General features: G+C 43.5%; 1 protein-coding gene across 3 annotated transcripts in view; it reads left to right on the plus strand.

Annotated features, from left to right (window-relative positions):
* The window catches only part of ANO3 (anoctamin 3), a 246,029-nt gene that overhangs the window by 153,325 nt on the left and 73,137 nt on the right, over positions 1-19,567 (plus strand). For all 3 annotated transcript variants that reach the window (XM_072118543.1, XM_072118544.1, XM_072118545.1), the window contains 6 exons: positions 7,466-7,572; positions 9,380-9,435; positions 10,668-10,789; positions 11,434-11,568; positions 14,383-14,479; positions 16,411-16,471. In XM_072118543.1, coding sequence (XP_071974644.1) covers positions 7,466-7,572; positions 9,380-9,435; positions 10,668-10,789; positions 11,434-11,568; positions 14,383-14,479; positions 16,411-16,471 — 578 coding nt within the window. The remainder of the gene's footprint in view (positions 1-7,465; positions 7,573-9,379; positions 9,436-10,667; positions 10,790-11,433; positions 11,569-14,382; positions 14,480-16,410; positions 16,472-19,567) is intronic.

Genomic DNA, 19,567 nt, shown 5'->3' on the forward strand with positions numbered 1-19,567 from the left:
TTGTATCCCATAAGGCATTAAAGATAAAACAACCCCAAAAAATGTGTACTAGCATTTCTCCCGAGTATAAAATTGCCCCACACATGCAAATAAAATGTTGTATGGGTACGCAGTGAAGCTCAGAAGGGAAAGAGGGGCGTTGGCCTTTTAGAAGCCAAATTTGACAGACATCCTTTACATATGTCAGGATGCATTTAGAGAGCTGTAGTGGTACCAAAACAGAGCGGGACCCCAACAAGTATCACCATTTTGGAAAGCACACTCCTTAGAGAATTTAGCAAGGTATAATATGTGTATTTGTCCATAAAGTTGTTTGAGTTAATTAGGACTTAAATAGGAAAAGGGTGAAAATTTTCTTATAAAGGTCGTTGTACCCCTAATTTTTTATAGCCACAAGGGATAAAAATATGTAATAACCCCCCAAAATGTGTAGACCTATTTCTCTCGAGTGTAGAAGTACCCCACATGTGTATATAAAATGTTGTATGGGCGCACAGTAAAAGGGAAGGGGGATGTTTGCCTTTTATAAGCCAAATTTGACAGAAATGTTTGACATGCATTTGGAGAACCCTAGCGGTATAAAACAGATAAGAATCCGAAAAGTGACCCTAATTTTTGAATGCACACCCCTTAGAGAATTTTGCAATGTGTAATATATGTATTTGCCCCTACAGGTGAATGATCCAATTAGGCCCTAATCATTAAAAAGGTGAAAATTTTCCTATAAATGTCACTTTACCCCTAATTTTTGTAAGCCACAAGGGATAATATATTAAATAACCCCAAAAAAGGTGTAAAACTATTTCTCCCGAGTGTAGAAGTACCCCACATGTGCATATAAAATGCTTTATGGGCGCACAGTAGAGGAAAAGAGGGATGTTTGTCTTTTAGTGGCCAAATTTGACAGAAATCCTTCATATGTGTCAGGATACATTTGGAGAGCCGTAGTGGTACCAAAACAGAGGAAAACCCGAAAAGTGACCCTAATTGTTGAATGTACACCCCTTGGGGAATATAGCAAGGTGTAATATGTGGTGTAGGGTAATACACGTGGTGAAATGAGCATTTTGAACATATAGGTGGTTTCCAAATATGATGTGCAATGGAGTCCAAGATGGAAATTGCAATTATTTCGGGAGAGTTCAGTGCCCGTTATGTGGTGCCCGTTATGTGGCGCCCCTTATGAAATAATGGAGGGTTATAGGGAGCAACGGGACCTAACAGTTGTTACAATTATTCATTTTACCTAAATGAATTCACAACAGGTTGGGCGTGAATTGTGAATGTGTTGCGTATAAGGAGGTAGATGATACCAAGGGACCAACTAAACTTTTGTCACTCTGGAGGTGTCGCAGGTCTCTTAGTATATAGTGTCCATCCTTAGTATATAGTGTCCATCCTTAGTATATGGTGTCCATCCTTAGTATGTAGTGTCCATCCGAACTCCTCTTTTGGAACAGACTCTTTATTGAGTCCTACAATTAGAAGCAGCAGAATTCACCGGGAAAATGCTGTCCTGGCAAAACACAGGAACATTTAAACCAGAGGTACTGGGGCCCCGTCCTTCTTGTCCCAATATTAGTTTCCTAATACCTTCCTCTTGAAAACGGAGAAATGATACGGCAGGACCTGCACATTGGAACAGCTCGTAAGAGTTGTACAGCGTAATCTGTACAATGTGCACAGCCAGCACTTTTGTACCATATCTTCGTTTTCCGTAGGGAAATTATCACCAAGTGTTGCTCTTATTCACCCTAGCGATGCCCATTGTGACGAATATTGCTGATTTTGGCTGGACCAAATCGACCAGCCAATAGCGGCAAACATGGACAGAGGGGGGCAGCAAAACCCTTCTGGAGCACAAGGCACAATTGGTGGCAGTCAGGAACAGCCGCCACCCTGCCCCGATCACCGTGTCTACAGACATGGTGATCGGAATTACTGACGTCATAAGTAAATTCGCTGCTATTGGCTCGTCTGAATTGATGAGCCAATAGCAGGGATCGTGAACTGGGGGTGTGGGGGGGACGGAACCATTCTGGTCCATGGGGCAGGATGGATGGCCGTCAGGATCAGCCGCCATCTTGCCCCGATCATGGTGTCTGTACCGTGTGAGCAAGTCACTACCCACCGCACCGTTCTATGACAACGCGCGTTGGGAATAGGCTATACAATCTTTATTTATTTTTTAAGCAATTTAAACAAATAAGGGTTTATTTTTTGCGAGACGAGATGCACTGTAAAAAAAACCTTCATTTTAGTGGGTTTTTAGTTTATTGAAGCAATTTTATTAACTCTTTATATGTAGAGGAAAATAAAATCATCAATTCTTGTTTTGGATTTTTAGCATTTTTTTTGGGGGGTGTTCACTGTAGCATAATAATAATATATTATCTTTATTCTACGGATCACTACGATTACGGTGATACCTCATTTATATAGTTTATTTTATATTTGTCCAATTTTATTGAAGGAAAACTAGAATAGAAAAAATTGCATTTGTTTTAGTATTGTCATTTTTATAGCAGCATAACTTTAGTATTTTTTGGTTTACGGAGCTGGTTGTAAGCTTATTTTTTGCGTGACAAGTTGTTCTTTTCAGTAGTATCATTTTGGTGCTTGTAACTTTTTCGGATCACTTTTTAGAACATTTTTTGTAAAGCAATTTGATAAAAAGTTTTAATTTTTGGCAAGTTTTTGGGGTTTTTTTTCTACCATGTTCACCGAGCGGGTCCAATTATGATTAGGATTTATTGTACAGATTGTTACGGACGCGGCGATACCAAATAAGTGAGGTTTTTTTGTGATTTAGTGTTTTTTATACTTTATTACTTTTGTACAGGGAAATGTGGTGTTTGGGGGGACTTTCACTTTCTTTTATTATTTATTTTTATTTAAAAAAACTTTATTTATTGTTTTAACTTTTTTTTACAGTAACTTACATATTAGCTTGAACAAGTGATCTTCTGATCACTTGTTCAAGCTATTTTACAGGTTACACAGTGCAATACAGATGTATTGCACTGTGTAATGTAAGACACTGAGCATGCTGCGCATGCCCAGTGTCTTACAGCCGGGTCCTGCCAGGAGGCAGGGACCCGGCACCGGGAGGAAGATCGCGCAGCCCCGGGCACCGGCAGTCCCGGGGCTGCGATCGGAGCTGCGGACCCCCCCGGTAAGTGCCGCGGGGGGGTCCGATTGACATCAAATACTTTTTAAATGCCTCTAACACGCCGCGGTCAGCGCGACCGCGGCGTGTTAGGGGTTAACACCCGCGATCGGAGAAATCTCCGATCGCGGGTGTTAGAGGCGGGTGTCGGCTATAATATATAGCCGACACCCGCAGCTTCTGGCGCCGGCTCCGTTCAGGAGCCGGCGCCAGAAGTTTGACGTAATAGTACTGCATTTTGCGGGAACGCACCTCCCGCGATGCAGTACTATTACGTCAAATGTCGGGAAGGGGTTAAGGTAGCAAAAAGAGGCATTGGGGCACATTTACTTACAGGGTCACCGAAGTTCACAGAATTGTGCATTGTCCGTCTATATTGTGCACTAGAAATCATGAATGTGTCTCTTCCCGCTCAGGTAAGGTCACCACCTTTATTGTGGTGCATTTTAAACATAGGGCATGCAACACAATTGGAAAGTTAAATCCTGTGCTTGGTCTGAATCAGTCGGACCGTCGGATGACACGCCCCCTAAATTGTGTCGCATGGAATCCGGCGCTGCTGCGCCATAAAAGGGTCACGTGCGACAAAATCCCAGCAGAGACACATCTTAAATACCTGTGCAAGCCGTAAATGTGCCCCAATAAATAATAATAATTCCTTTATCTATATAGCGCACACAGATTACGCAGCGCTGCACAGAACTTGCCAAATTGGTCCCTGTCTCCAATGGGGCTCACAATCTAATCAACCTACCAGTATGTTTTGGAGTGTGGGAGGAAACCGGAGGACCCGGAGGAAACCCACGCAAACACGGAGAGAACATACAATTTCTTTGCAGATGTTGACCCTGGGACTTGAACCCAGATCTTCAGCGCTGCAAGGCTATAATGCTAACCACTACGCCACCACCCTGGAAAACAAATTAGCATATTTCCCTGTTTTCTCCAGTATTTCCATTCTGTATGTGCCATAGAAGTCTATTGGAATGTTTAAAATACATGTTGCATACGTGCTGTATACAGTTCTGCACTGTATGCTCCCGTATAAATGTGCACTATCCATAGGCACCAGAACCAGAGGTGCATTTTGTCAGCCAGCCAATAGTCAGCCCTCCATCAGCCGGCCCATCATATTTTAGCGGATATGGTACAGATACAGTGACATACATGTACATACAGATTATGTATATACGGATATAGGACAGAAATACTTGTAAATTCTGTGATCCTGTAGATTGTTTAACTATGATCCTGTCATATTGTAACCCATACTGTGGCCACCTTGGGACTACTATCTAAAGAGAACAGTTGGAAGGAGCACTGCAGGCTTTGTCAGGGCTCAGAAGAATTGGATTCACTGCTATTTTTGGGCTTTCTTTGGGGGGGCTTTTCAGGGTACCCAACCTTCACTTGAACTGGGAGTTGATCCAAGAACCTGTAAGAACTCTGGTATTGCCGTCATAAGCTTACTCTCAATGAGAAACTGTAACCATAAGTTGTTGGCCCTAACTGAGAGTCTGTAACCCATTGGGGCACATTTACTAAGGGTCCAATTCACATTTTTTCCAAATTGTATCATTTTGCGCCGAATTGCCCCGGGTTTTTGGTGCACGCGATCAGATTTAGTCGCATCTGCGTTGGGTTTCACGCAACGAAAAACGGGGGCGTGGCTGATCGGAAAACCCGACGGATTCGGAAAAACCGCGGTATTTAAAAAAAAAAATGTGAATAGGTTGGTGAACTCAGGCGGACCTCGGCGCAGCAGCGACACCTGGTGGACATCGAGTGCACGACCTTAGTGAATCGCCGGAAGACCCGAATCCTCGTCGGAGAACACGCCGCTGGATTGCGACAGGACCGGGTCAGTAAATGTGCCCCAATGTGTCATCACGTAGAGTCCGTGACCACGAGCTCTGCTCTTTATGGATGTTAATACCACAATGACACATCTTTTAGAGACATGGATTGTCATTAGTGACCCCAAATCTCTGTACTTTTAATATACGACAAAGTCTTGAGCATTGAACTTTTTGAGGGATCCATTTGAAGAATCCATTGGGTTTCACCTTCCTTTTTTTTGACCAGATTTGGATCCATCAAGGTTTGGCTTGTATATGGTCTGTTATACGTTCCCTTATGATAGGTCATTTCCACTTTAGTCAGTAAAATGATTTCACTTTTATAAAATGCAATATGCTTTGAGATTTCGAGTAGACCCCATGGGGGTCATTTACTAAGGTCCCGATTCGCGTTTTCCCGACGTGTTACCTGAATATTTACGCTTTGCGCCGATTTTCCCTGAATTGCCCGGGGATTTTGGCGCACGTGATTGGATTGTGGCGCATCGGTGCTGGCATGCACACGACGGAAATCGGGGGGGTGGCCGAACGGAAACCCGACGTTCACTCAGCCCGGCTCGGTGTAATCCAGTGCGTTCCGATGATCTTCAGCGCAGCAGCGCCACCTGGTGGACGGCGGAGGAACTGCCTTAGTGAATCGCCGGAAGACCCGAATCCACCGCAGAGAAGGCGCCGCTGGATCGCGAATGGGCCGGGTAAGTAAATCTGCCCCCATGTGTGTTGTTAGGGCTACTTGAAGGACCGTAAGTGGCCATTTTGCATGATATTAATAAACGTCAGGGAACCCCTTTAATTCATTAATATCTTCCACCACGCAGCCACTGCTGAGCGCAAGAAGTTCATGCAAGTTTAATAGACTTTTTAATGAAATAATAATGCATTTTAGTGTCTCGTTCCCCCCCAAGAATCCTTGGTCGTTTCGTTAACTGCTGTAAGATTTCACATTTTCACATTCCTGTGGGAACCCGAAATGCAGAAGGAGAAGTTCAGCATGTTTAGAAAAAAATTCTGCATTGCAGTGTTTTTCTTTTTTTTTTTTTAATTCGGCTGCCCTCCCTTGGACTGACTAAATGGATCTCGAATAAATCTCCCCTTATATATACTCTATATACCTTATGAGAATTTTTGTCAAGTATGAGTCCATGCCTAAGCCGAAATTGAGGCCAAGTTATAGAATATCATGAAGCTGTGCAATATTTTGCCCCATGGCTTCCACTAGGTTCCTCCACTTACCACACCACAAGCTTGGCTAAAATGAAGACTCCATACCAAAGTTGTCACCTCCTCGTTCAGTCTATGTGGTGGTGTCCTATTATGACCCTTGGACTTTCTTACACACGATGAGTGGTTGTCTGTCTCTATGCTCTGTCCTCGACCATTGAGTTTAAGTTTCACCCAATTGTTTTTTTTTTGGTTTTTTTGGTTTTTTTTACTGTGGAAGCTGCTCTACAAGTGGAAGTTCTTCTTCTTCACCAGGGACAGGTTCTAATAGTCCATTACAGTTGGTTTGCAATATGCCTTTCTGGTTTTTGCATTACAATATAATTGTTTGTTATAACTTATCTTGCACCCTGACAGAATCCTCTGTTTAGTCCCAGGGGTTGGGCTTTGGCTTGAATGCATTTCAAAAACAATACGTGACTTGTCTGTGTTGCAGACTCCTCAGCTCTTTGCGCTCCTGTACAGCTCGTCCCTCTAACACTGATGTCAGATCACCAGGCTGTGATCTCTGTGAAGTAGCAGGAGGGTGGAGCTGTACAGTAGCACAAAGGTGGGGGCTGAGAGCTGAGGAGTTTGCAGCACAGACAAGTCACATGTTGTTTTTGAAATGTATCCAAACCAAAGCCCAACCCCTGTGACTACACAGAGGGTTCTGTCAGGGTGCAATGTAAGTTATAACACACAATTACATTGTAATGCAAATGTTTAGAGAAAGCAGAAGGACAGATTTGCAATGCAGGTGTAATAGGCCCCTGCAATATGTCTTTAGTGAAAATGAGGTCCCTGGTGACAGATTCCCTTTAACAATGATTTGGTGTCTTCTTTCCACAATGCTCCTATCCACAGTATGTAGGATGGTGTCTGAGTGTAAAGAAAAGTCTTAAAGCATCTTGAGCATAATGGAGGCCTCTTCAACCGGTAAAGAGCATGCTAAGATATTTTTGGGTTTGGCCCCAACCACATGAAGTTTGTTACTTTGGGGTGACAAGTGTTTTAATGGGGCTGTTCAGGTTGTGAAAAATTGCTAAAAATATTGCACAAATTCTATTGAACAAAAGACCTCACAGGCAATTCAAAGCTGAAGCTATGGTGGTCTTGGAGGTATAAATATTAGGAAATTAGTAAAGTTGTCTCCCATTGGAGATAAAGTTTTAACTGCAGTGTGTGGTTTTTTTAAAATTTTTTAGATAACATTTTGAATTTGTTTTTTCAACAGTTTCACAATAAACAACAAAGACACATTCTTCAGTAACTCTACGAGAAGCCGCATCGTCCATCATTGTTTGCAGAGAACGAAATACGAAGATGGGAAATCGAAAATGGGTGGGTTATCTATGCTTTCAAGCGAACACATAAAAATATTGGGGCACATTTACTAAGGGTCCGAATCGCGTTTTTCTGGCGGGTTTTCAGAATTTTACCGTTTTGCGCCGAATTGCCCCGGGTTTTTGCCGCACGTGAAAACCCAACAGATTCTGAAAAATTGCGCTATTTTTTTTTAGAAAAGTGTCTCTTGACACACACTTACATGCACCAGGAATAGGTTGGTGAACTCCGGCGGACCTCGACGCAGCAGCGACACCTGGTGGACATCGGGCGCACGGCCATAGTGAATCGCTGGAAGACCCGAATCCTCGTCGGAGAATGCACCGCTGGATCGGGACAGGACCGGGTAAGTAAATGAGCCCCATTGTTTCAGGCACAGAACTATATACACTCACTGGCCACTTTATTAGGTACACCATGCTAGTAACGGGTTGGACCCCCTTTTGCCTTCAGAACTGCCTCAATTCTTCGTGGCATAGATTCAACAAGGTGCTGGAAGCTCCTCAGAGATTTTGGTCCATATTGACATGATGGCATCACACAGTTGCCGCAGATTTGTCGGCTGCACATCCATGATGCGAATCTCCCGTTCCACCACATCCCAAAGATGCTCTATTGGATTGAGATCTGGTGACTGTGGAGGCCATTTGAGTACAGTGACCTCATTGTCATGTTCAAGAAACCAGTCTGAGATGATTCCAGCTTTATGACATGGCTTTATGGCTTTATGACTTTCCTGCTGAAAGTAGCCATCAGATGTTACAGGGTACATTGTGCTCATAAAGGGATGGACATGGTCAGCAACAATACTCAGGTAGGCTGTGGCGTTGCAACGATGCTCAATTGGTACCAAGGGGCCCAAAGAGTGCCAAGAAAATATTCCCCACACCATGACACCACCACCACCAGCCTGAACCGTTGATACAAGGCAGGATGGATCCATGCTTTCATGTTGTTGACGCCAAATTCTGACCCTACCATCCGAATGTCACAGCAGAAATCGAGACTCATCAGACCAGGCAACGTTTTTCCAATCTTCTACTGTCCAATTTCGATGAGCTTGTGTAAATTGTCGCCTCAGTTTCCTGTTCTTAGCTGAAAGGAGTGGCACCCGGTGTGGTCTTCTGCTGCTGTAGCCCATCTGCCTCAAAGTTCGACGTACTGTGCGTTCAGAGATGCTCTTCTGCCTACCTTGGTTGTAACGGGTGGCGATTTGAGTCACTGTTGCCTTTCTATCAGCTCGAACCAGTCTGCCCATTCTCCTCTGACCTCTGGCATCAACAAGGCATTTCCGCTCACAGAACTGCCGCTCACTGGATGTTTTTTCTTTTTCGGACCATTCTCTGTAAACCCTAGAGATGGTTGTGCGTGAAAATCCCAGTAGATCAGCAGTTTCTGAAATACTCAGACCAGCCCTTCTGGCACCAACAACCATGCCACGTTCAAAGGCACTCAAATCACCTTTCTTCCCCATACTGATGCTCGGTTTGAACTGCAGGAGATTGTCTTGACCATGTCTACATGCCTAAATGCACTGAGTTGCCACCATGTGATTGGCCGATTAGAAATTAAGTGTTAACGAGCAGTTGGACAGGTGTACCTAATAAAGTGGCCGGTGAGTGTATAGGCCTATGTTATTTTTCGTTGCATCGGTCCTTATTATGTACTAGCATTTAATCAGGTGCAAAATGGACAGTAAAACAAAAACAAAAATGTCACATTGCACGTGTTAGAAAAAGGTAAATATTTCTGTGACTTTAAGAAGAATGATCTATAAGCTAAAATTTCTGAAACTTTTTCTTAGGAATCAACAGATTGCTCAGCAATGGGACATATGAAGCAGCGTTTCCACCTCATGAGGTCAGTTAAACTCTATGATTATTGTGTGTTATTAGTTGAAACGGTTGAGCGTTTTATCCATGCAAGGAGATTGACGAAACTTTGGCCCCTGATGTTGGAGTGATTGGGATTGGACCTCCAGCTGTAGAATATTTATTACTGCTGCTATAGTCCCACGCCTTTGGTTCCTTCTTTGGGATGCATACTCTCTATAGCAGTGATGGCAAACCTTTTAGAGATCAGGTGCCCAAAATGAGACCCAAAAACCACGAGCTTTTCCCATAGTGCCAACATGGTAATTTAGGCAGTAACAAACTTATTGCTACCAGAATCTTTAAGCTCCAATCCGACCCTGTCCACACCTTTTCACTATATGGACAGGACCAAGCAGCACAGGATGGGGCACTTTAAAATAGCAGGGCCCTTCTTGGACTGCCTGAGACTGCAGGAAGGTGCCATGTCTGGCAAACTCTGTGCCTGGGAGACAGCCCGTGTGCCCACAGAGATGCCTCCGAGTGCCATCTCTGGCACCAGTGCCATAGGTTCGCCACCACTGCTCTATAGGAATGGATTGATGAGGACTTGGGTCATGGGTCCTCCAACTATTGGATGAAAAATGGATATTTCACCAGTGTGACTGGTGGTCCATTCACTTTGAAGAAGCTGCAAAATACAGTAAGTCTTGGTCATCGATACTCCATTCACAGTGGTACTTGTGGTCCCTCTATTTCCTGATCAGAGACCCCAAGCGGGAGCTCCACAATCCACAGAATAATGGTCAAGTTACATTGATGAGAAAATCCCTTTATGAAGTGAATCTGCAGAGAGAACACAATGATGTTCCAGATACTATCAATGGACCTTGACATCAAAGCCTACAAGGACCCCGTTTTCGATTCTCTGTCGGCTGTAGACGCTCCATGGAGCTATTTCACAGACAGACAGCCTCCAGTCTGAGGATCTAATTCTAATTTTGAGTCCTGCTCTTGGCACCAGTACTCTACATTTGATACCAGTGTTTCTAAATCTACTTTGGCTTTCTGGTAGCAATTGTTAAATTTCAGAGCTAGATAGATTTCAAAGGGACATTGAGTAGAGCGAGGTCTCCTCCGATGAACTCAGATCATGCATCTAGAAACTTTGCATACAATAAAGTTAAATCCTCTTTAAAAAAAATTGTTTCCTAGATTGTTTTGTTGTGTTTTTTTTTTAAATATAATTTAATACAGTAACATATTTTTCTTATGTTTTAGGGGAGTCACAAGAGCAGACACCCAATCAAAACCCATGGGGCCCAGAATCACAGGCATCTTTTGTATGAGCGATGGGCTCGCTGGGGGATGTGGTACAAGTATCAGCCACTGGATTTAATAAGGTGCGGCCGTGTTTTATCACATTTTATCATGTTTTATATTTCCCATTATCCCCTAGTGGAGCATCAATGGCTATAAGTCTCCATACACTTGCAAGGTGGCCTCAATTGGCAAAGTCTCCATCAGGAGAACTCTTAATTCCCAACTCTGTTTTACCACAGTTATGATAGTTCATATATATAACTCCAAGGACAGATTTTATCTAGCAGGGTTTGCTACTTCTTAAGATTAAGAACTGATAACCTTACCAGTCCATTGAGACTTTTGTGCCACTGTCTCCCAGTCCCCACCATCACTCTATGCAAACAACAGAAGTAAGACTCTCAGTTCTGTAACTCCAATGGATCACACATTTATCACATATCATGGGTTGTCCAGCTCTCATCTTGGCCCACAATTCAGAAACAACCCCTAGTAGGCTCCTTATTACTTTGACTCTGCTCTGGGGTCCAGTATTTGGTTTGAACCTGTGTCCACCAGAGGATTCTCCGCTACTTGGGTGGGACACTATGGCAGGGCGTTGCTTGGATTTGTCAGGGTCACCTTAAAACTACAGGAGGACCCATCATCAAGTTTTGGGAGATGCATATATGGATAAAACATGGATGTACTCACGACTTGTTTCCTTGTTTTACTTTTGGCACAGGAGGTACTTTGGTGAGAAGATTGGCTTGTACTTCGCTTGGCTGGGCTGGTATACGGGGATGCTAATACCTGCCGCCCTTGTTGGATTGTTTGTCTTTCTCTATGGATTATTTACCATGGACTCTAGCCAAGTCAGGTGAGGTCTACCAAGAACGGCCGCCTCTAGCTCACTGCAAGTCATGATGCAGGAAATTAGTCTATAATGTGTATTGTGTCTTAAATTATCACTGCAGAGGTAATATTAATAAGTGTGAGAAGGCTTTGTGAAGTGATTTATCAATGACAAATATGCAATGTTCACTACCAACTTTAGGGCATGTAGTCATGGTTTGACACAGTGTGACATATTTATTAAAGGTCAGCGTCCGGTTTTCCGACTATTTCCGATTTGCGGCCCATTTAACAGGAGTTTTTGCCGCACGTGATCTGGCGCCGACTTTCATGCGACACAAATCTGGGGGCGTGGCCGTCGGACAATCTGACTGGTTCGGACTAAGCGCGAGATTTAAAATTCAAATTGTGTCGCAAGACAATGTACTCACATACACCGGGAAGAAGAAGGTGAACTCCGGCGGACCTGAATGGGGAAGCGACACATGCAGGATATCGGGGGCATGATCTTAGTGAATCGCACCGGACTTCATCCTCGGGGATCGCAACAGGACCGGGTAAATAAATGTGCCCCAGTGATTTATTACTGTATGGATTAGATAAATGTAGTAAGTAAATGCAACATTTTATATAACGCCTGTTGTGAATGAGTGCAGAGAACCTCCCTGAACCTTAGATGGGCAACCGACCTGCCATTCGCGATCCAGCGGCGCGTTCTGTGTGGAGGATCCCAATGTCCACTAGGTGTCGCTGCTGTGCTGAACTTTGTCTGAGTGCACTGAGGTTCACCAAGCCGGGCCGAGTGCAGGTAAGCGTGTGTCATGCGACACTTTTTTTTAAAATAATGCGGCGGTTTTTCCGAATCCGTCGGGTTTTCAAACGGCCACGTCCCCCGATTTCCGACGCGTGCATGATGCACCACAATACGATTGCGTGCGCCAAAACCCTGGGCCAATTCAGGGAAAATCGGCGCAAAATGGAAAAATTTGGGTAAACCGCCGGAAAAACACGATTCGGCCCTTAGTAAATGACCCCCAATGTGTATGGTCAGACACCATCTTGATTTCTGTCGAAGTACTGTCATCAATCACATGATGCCTCAGCACAGCACTGAATGGGAATCTAGAGACCATACCTTCTGCTTTCCCTGGGAGTATTATACTAAATTCTCCTCAAAATGGAAGAGACATTGGGGCAGATTTACTTACCCGGTCCATTCGCGATCCAGCGGCGCGTTTTCTGCAGAGCATTCACTAAGGTAGTTCCCCCGATGTCCACGAGGTGTCGCTGCTGCCCTGAAGTCCGTCGGAGTGCACTGAAGTCCACTGGGTGCAGGTAAGTGCGTGTCAAGCAACACTTTTTTTTTTTAAATGCAACGTTTTTTCCGAATCCGTCTGGATTTTTTACGGCCACGCCCCCCGATTTCCGTTGCGTGCACGCCGGCGCCGATGTGCCACAATCTGGTCGCATGCGGCAAAATCCCGGGGCAATTCAGGGAAAATCGCCGCAAATGGGAAATATTCGGATAACCCATCGGAAAAACACGAATCGGGCCCTTAGTAAATGACCCCCAATAAGTTTGAAAGAATTAAAAAAAAGCCCTTTGGACTGTTCATATTTTTAGAAAGTGCTACGAAAACTTGGTCAAAAGTTTTTGCTGATATCTCCCAAGCTTTAGGGCAATGACTTAAGCCCCTTCTACACTGGCGTTTTTCACACGCGAGTTCTGCGCGTGCATTTGACGCGCAGAACTCGCATTGCACTCTGTCCCATTGTATTCAATGGGTCTTTCTCCATTAGCGTTGTTTTTAACGCGCGTGCTTGCGTTCGTTTACACGCGCGTCAAAATCGCAGCATGCTCTATTTTTGCGGGTCACGCGCGTTTTTCACGCCCCATTCAAGTCTATGGAGATGCATCAAGAACGCATTGCACTCGCAATCATTGCAAGTGCAATGCGAGTGCAATGCGTTTTAAACGCAAGGGTTGCTAGGTGACCAGAATAACATTATTTCCCCTGCTCGAGATCGAGCATTTAATTAAAAAAACACAATGAAGAACAGTGAAGAATAGAATAAAAACATTGTACACAGTGAACACAGGATCATTTAAGATAAAAACACAGTGCAGAACACAGTGAAGAATAGATTACAGATGTTCGGCACATCTGCTTACTTGTCGGAAGATACGCGCGGAACGTTGCGCCCAAAATAGCATGTGAAGAACAATATATATGTGTGAAGAACACATTGCAGATGTATTTAAACATCTGCAATGTGTTCTTCACACACATATATATTGTTCTTCACATGCTATTTTGTTCGCACCGTTCCGCGCGTATCTTCCGACAAGTAAGCAGATGTGCCGAACATCTGTAATCTATTCTGCACTGTGTTCTGCACTGTGTTTTTATCTTAAATGATCCTGTGTTCACTGTGTTCACTGTGTACAATGATTTTATTCTATTCTTCACTGTTCTTCACATCTGCTAAATTGTCGGGAGATAATATACGCGCGGAACAGTGAAGAATAGATCGCAGATGTTTGCAATTTATCAGAAGACATTCTTTTTCAATTAAATAACACATTTTAATCCCAAACCATGGTCCCTTTGAAAAATGCTCGAGTCTCCCATTGAATCGCGCGTGAAAAATGCGCCGAAAACGCGAAAAACCGCTAACAACACGCGCGTGAAAAACGCAAAAACGCTAATTACTCCAAGTAAAAATGGAACAAAAATGCAGCCAAAAACGTCAGTTTTTCACGCATTGCACCCTGACGTGAAACGCAACGCTAGTGTGGAAGAGGCCTTATACTTGTTATTTTTATCTTTGTCTGCAGTATAGAGATCTGTGAAGCCAATGAAACGATCATGTGTCCGATGTGTGAGAAGAACTGCACGTTGCAAAGACTGAACGAGAGCTGCATATATGCAAAGGTAACGCCCATGTTTTTGGTTAGTATTCTAATGAGAATGAGTGTGAGTGTCACGTGAAGATGATGGGATGTCTGTAGTTCTGGTTCTGTGTCTATTTACGATATAGTAATAGAACCTGTAACACGTTTTCCCCTATAAATCACACATATTGAAGTGTGAAGGCCCTTCAGTTTCTAAGTTCTCAATCTCGTACATACCAATAACTCAGAAGACATTGGTTATTATTCTGTAACGAGGGTGATACTGCTGCTCCTTGGCTCGTCATGTAATGTGGGCTTTATGGTTTTCTCAATTAGTGGCCATGCCACATATATGCATAATGTCAGGCAATATCAAATAAATCTATATTATCAGCATATCAAGATTTCATGAGGGTCTATCGAAAGGAAGGATGTTGAAAAGGACCAATTTTGGACACTCCAGGGACACACTATACATTTCTGTAATGGGTCAAATGTATGGTTGATGCCTGGCAAGTAAAGCAAGGAGGAGCACTTCTTATTTACGAATATAGAGGACAGAATTTCACTTTCACAACAATGAAAACATGGAATATGGACATAGTGGAGGTGGAAAGAGCCGTCCATAGGATCACCTTGGGGCTTACAATAGTTGCCCCTCAGACTATGCATACACTAGGTGCTTCTTCAATTATCTATGACCACTCCTAGTCATTTAGCCCATTTTTAGGGCAAAACCTAATGCTGACCACTACAAGGACCTCTACAGTGATCTCTGTTTCAACTCCTGGAATATTTGGGGTTCTAGTAATACCTGACCGCTTCTCCGCACTTTCATGTGCCGCCTCAGTTACAGATGTGCATAAGCACTTCCCAACAGGGCCAAATATGACTTCCTGGTAGTCCTAACAGGAGGAAAAATCTGTGCATTGCAAGCAGCAGTGGATCATAATATGGGCGGTTTTTTGTCCAAGCCTACAAAGGGAGCCATGGCCACCCAAACCAGCAACCACCTTTGAAGGTCCTCCAATGGTCCCAAAATTGCAGATTGAAAGCAGAAGGGACACCATCCTCCATTCACCAAGAAGCCTAATTCTAGTACCAAATGTAGAAAGTGAACCCTAGACTTGTAAGGAATGTAATATTCATGCAGCCCAGGGCCCATGGCAGTCTTTATCCACCCCTGATTGCAAGTTCTCGGGTCTCAAAGAAAAATCGGTAGTAGTGCCCTAAACTATCCAACTCTTCAAATGGAACATTGCTGCACATAGGCTTCAAGACCAAGACAATCCCCAACTTCACCAAACCAATTCAGTCTTGAAGGTCACTTACTTTTCGACAAACTTTGCATAAATCACTTTCTCTATGTAATCTCAGCTTAATTCCATCTTACTAGCAAGGTGGAAAGAAGTTCACTGAGTGGTCAGATCACATATAACCATTATGTAGAAGGAAGGCGGAGCCGTGAGTCACAGCAGCTAGGTCTCCACCTACCTGGACCGAGAGGACTGCAAATTCACAGACAGAGACTACAGAGAGGAGACATAATGAGCAGAAACGGTGTTAGTCTTCATAGACACACATTGGATTTTTGATTTATGTAAATTTAGTTGAAAGTTTAGGTACAGTTTAATAAGTGACATGTCAAGAGATGGAGTATAATTACTTGTTATAGCTAACTATAGAGAAGTTGGATAACTTTAGGATATTTCAGTCCTAGTAACTGTAATTTGTTTCTGTACGAAGCTGTTATTATTCTTTTAGACTAAATGACACCATTCATAGCTGACAGATTATTACAAAGGAGAAGCATATGGTGCAGGGAACGTACTGTACTTACAGGAGCCGATCACTGCGGGGAAATGAAACCACATAGTTAAGAAATCCCGTCACACCTTCAATGCAGAAATGTGTTTAGACTGTAAGAACAGAGACTCATGAGTGTTGACTCTTGTCCTTTTCCCTTCTCAGGTCACTCACTTATTTGATAATGGAGGCACGGTGTTCTTTGCTATATTCATGGCGATATGGGGTAAGTGTGTCTTATGTGAAGTGCTCGATACTTTTGGCATAACATTAAAGAGCTGTATCACTTTTGGGTCCTCATTCTGCGGGTTTTGAAGCCATGGAAACAATATAGAAACAATATAGAAGTGATGTTGTCAGGCTTCAGGGGTAGTGGTCCGATGACGTAAGCCGAAACCTGGGACCGGAATCTAAGTGGTACCGATGTTCACCAGAGCCCGCCACAAAGCGGCATCATTCCACAGGTGTGACTTTGTCCACGGTGGCAGCCAAGGCGAGGTACAGAAAGGGAAGGTAGGTTAATGGTCGGGGACAGGCAGGAGGTCAGGGCAGATGGCAAAGGTTCAGGGTCAGAGGCAGAGCAGAAGGTCAGGGCTGGCGGCGGAGGAGCATAAACGGGAACAGGCCTGGCTCACAACTAATCACACTAATCGCAAAGTTCAAGAGAAACAAGCTTTTTCTAAGGCTGTGAGGCCTTAAGGCTGTGAGGGGGGGGGGGGGATTACTGCTGGACATCCTTTAGCCATTGGCATTCTAAAGGTAACACCCAATAGTGGTGCCAGCCCCGGTTGCGGGTGCTACCAGTGAGGGTGAATAGAACTTTCAGGTTCAGCTGAAACCGAACATAACGGGTCCACTCATCTCTAATCAGTTTGTGGCTTAGTAGAGACCTTTTTTCCCCAATGGTCTGTCTCCGATTGTGGCTCGGGGGGAGGATAATTTTATAATAACACATTACATTTCAGACATAAAACTTTTTCGTGACCTGACTTTCAGCCAAATCTCAGAATACAATCATATCACAAAGTAACAAAAATAAATGTCACCTTTTCCGTGTACTTCATATAGGACATTTGATAAGAGATTGTTATACACATCTCAGAGTTACTACAAGGTCAAGGCAGCTGAAGGTTCTGCCGCTATTGTTACTTCCTTAGATTTCTTGGCTTCCGGCAATGTTCTGTATTATATAGGACGATGTTGTATGTTATACCGTGTGTGGAGTTCAGTATGAACATTTTAAAGGGGTCAAATATAATAAATAGCTCCCATAATGCTATTTTTACATTCAGAATGATAAATAAGGACTTGGTTTTTGCAGGACAAGTTGTATTTTCAATGGAACTCAATGTAAAGTGCTGGAAAAATGTAATAAAAAAATCATATTTGTGGGATGGAATACAGAATACAATACTGCCATTGTTTTGGAGGTTCCATTGAGACTTTTGTAGGCCACATAATAGTGTGAATGGCAGGAGGACGGCCATTGAGGGATCGGGAAAAACTAAAAATAGAGATGAAAGAATCCATTGTAGATTTTCCAGCACGGAATCAAATTCAATTCTTTTTCTGATTCGCTTTGCACGAACCGATGTTGATCCAATTGTCCTGGAAATTGGTATATAACCCCCTATAGTATTCTAAAATACACAATTAAAAAATAAATAAATAAAAAGGTCCTATTGTGTATTGTTCATTTCCTACAACGTTTCTCACAGGAGCAAAGTTCAGGCTTGACCGTAACTCTTATTCTTACCCTGACCCAAACATTAGCCCAAATGAAAAAAATTGAAAATGTACAAAACGAATAGGGTTTTTTTCTAAAAAATAAAACCCAAAAAACTGACATCCCAACATCCAGAACAATGGGGGTCATTTACTAAGGGCCCGATTTGCGTTTTCCCGACGTGTTACCCAAATATTTCCGATTTGCGCCGATTGTACCTGAATTGCCCCGGGATTGTGGCGCACGCGATCGGATTGTGGCGCATTGGCGCCGGCATGCGCGCGACGAAAATCGGGGGGCGTGGCCGAACGAAAACCCGACGTATTCGGAAAAACCGCCGCATTTAAAAAACGAAAAAGTGTCGCTTGGGGAGCGCTTACCATCACCTGGTCCGAGGTGGTGCATTCCGGCGCGATTAAATGACTTTCAGCGCAGCAGCGCCACCTGGTGGACGGCGGAGGAACTACCTTCTTAAATCCCGGCCGGACCCAAATCTAGAGCAGAGAACGCGCCGCTGGATCGCGAATGGGCCGGGTAAGTAAATCTGCCCCAATGGGAAAAACATTTTGATAAATTCAGAGAAACTTCAATGAGCCCTATCTCATCTCTAGTTACACACGGTGGTTTCACACTAAAGCCAAGGTTGGTCCGTGAATTCCTGGATTGTGCATTGGCCGAATTACATGGAGCAAACATGATGCCAAGGATGCAAGGATCCAAGTGTGACTTGAAGGGATGCAAAGGGTGCAGTCGTAATCGGACCCAAGAGGTGTAGGTTGCCCAAAAGGTGTCACTTTCCCATGTGAGAAGACTATTACAGGCAATCCCCAGGTTACATACAAGATAGGTTCCTTGGGTTTATAATTGTGGATCCAGACAAATTTTTTTGGTCCCAGTGACGATTGGATTTTCAAAATTTTTTGCTGTAATGGGACCAAGAATTATTGATTGATTAAGGAATTATATTACAGACACCTTACAGCTGATCAGTGCAGCCTGGGACTAAAGTAAAGCATTTAGAGACCATCCCCAGAGGTCACAGTGGGCAGAGGGGTCCGTTTTTAACTAGGGGTTGTCTGTAAGTCGGGTGTCCTTAAGTAGGGGAACACCTGTACTATAATTCATACATTATAGTCGGGGCCTGGCATTGACTTTCCATTGGTCGGAGATTCAAACACCAAGCACAGTTGTGTTTCTCTGGACTTACAGGCCTTCATTCATTTTGGTCACTTTTATTAATGTTCCCCCTCTATTTTTAGGTTCTTTTGCACTCGGTCAGTATTTGGTCAGTATTTAGCATCAGTATTTGTAGGATAAAATCAGGAGGGGACCCTATAGAAGATTTTATCTTCAAGATTTTCGGAACTAGTTTTGCATCTGGCTTACAAATACAGGCAGTCCCCGGGTTACGTACAATCATAGTATCATAGTATTGGATTTTAAAAATGTTGGGTTGTCATAAGAACCAGGATTAATAATAAATCTTAATAGCAGACATCTTTGATAACTGTTACAGCTGATTATTGTAGCCTAAGACTAAAGTACAGGAAATTACTAGCATCCAGAGGTCCGTTTGTAACTAGGGGTCGTCTGTAA

Source organism: Engystomops pustulosus, chromosome 7 (assembly GCF_040894005.1).
Source record: "Engystomops pustulosus chromosome 7, aEngPut4.maternal, whole genome shotgun sequence".
Lineage (NCBI taxonomy): Eukaryota > Metazoa > Chordata > Amphibia > Anura > Leptodactylidae > Engystomops > Engystomops pustulosus.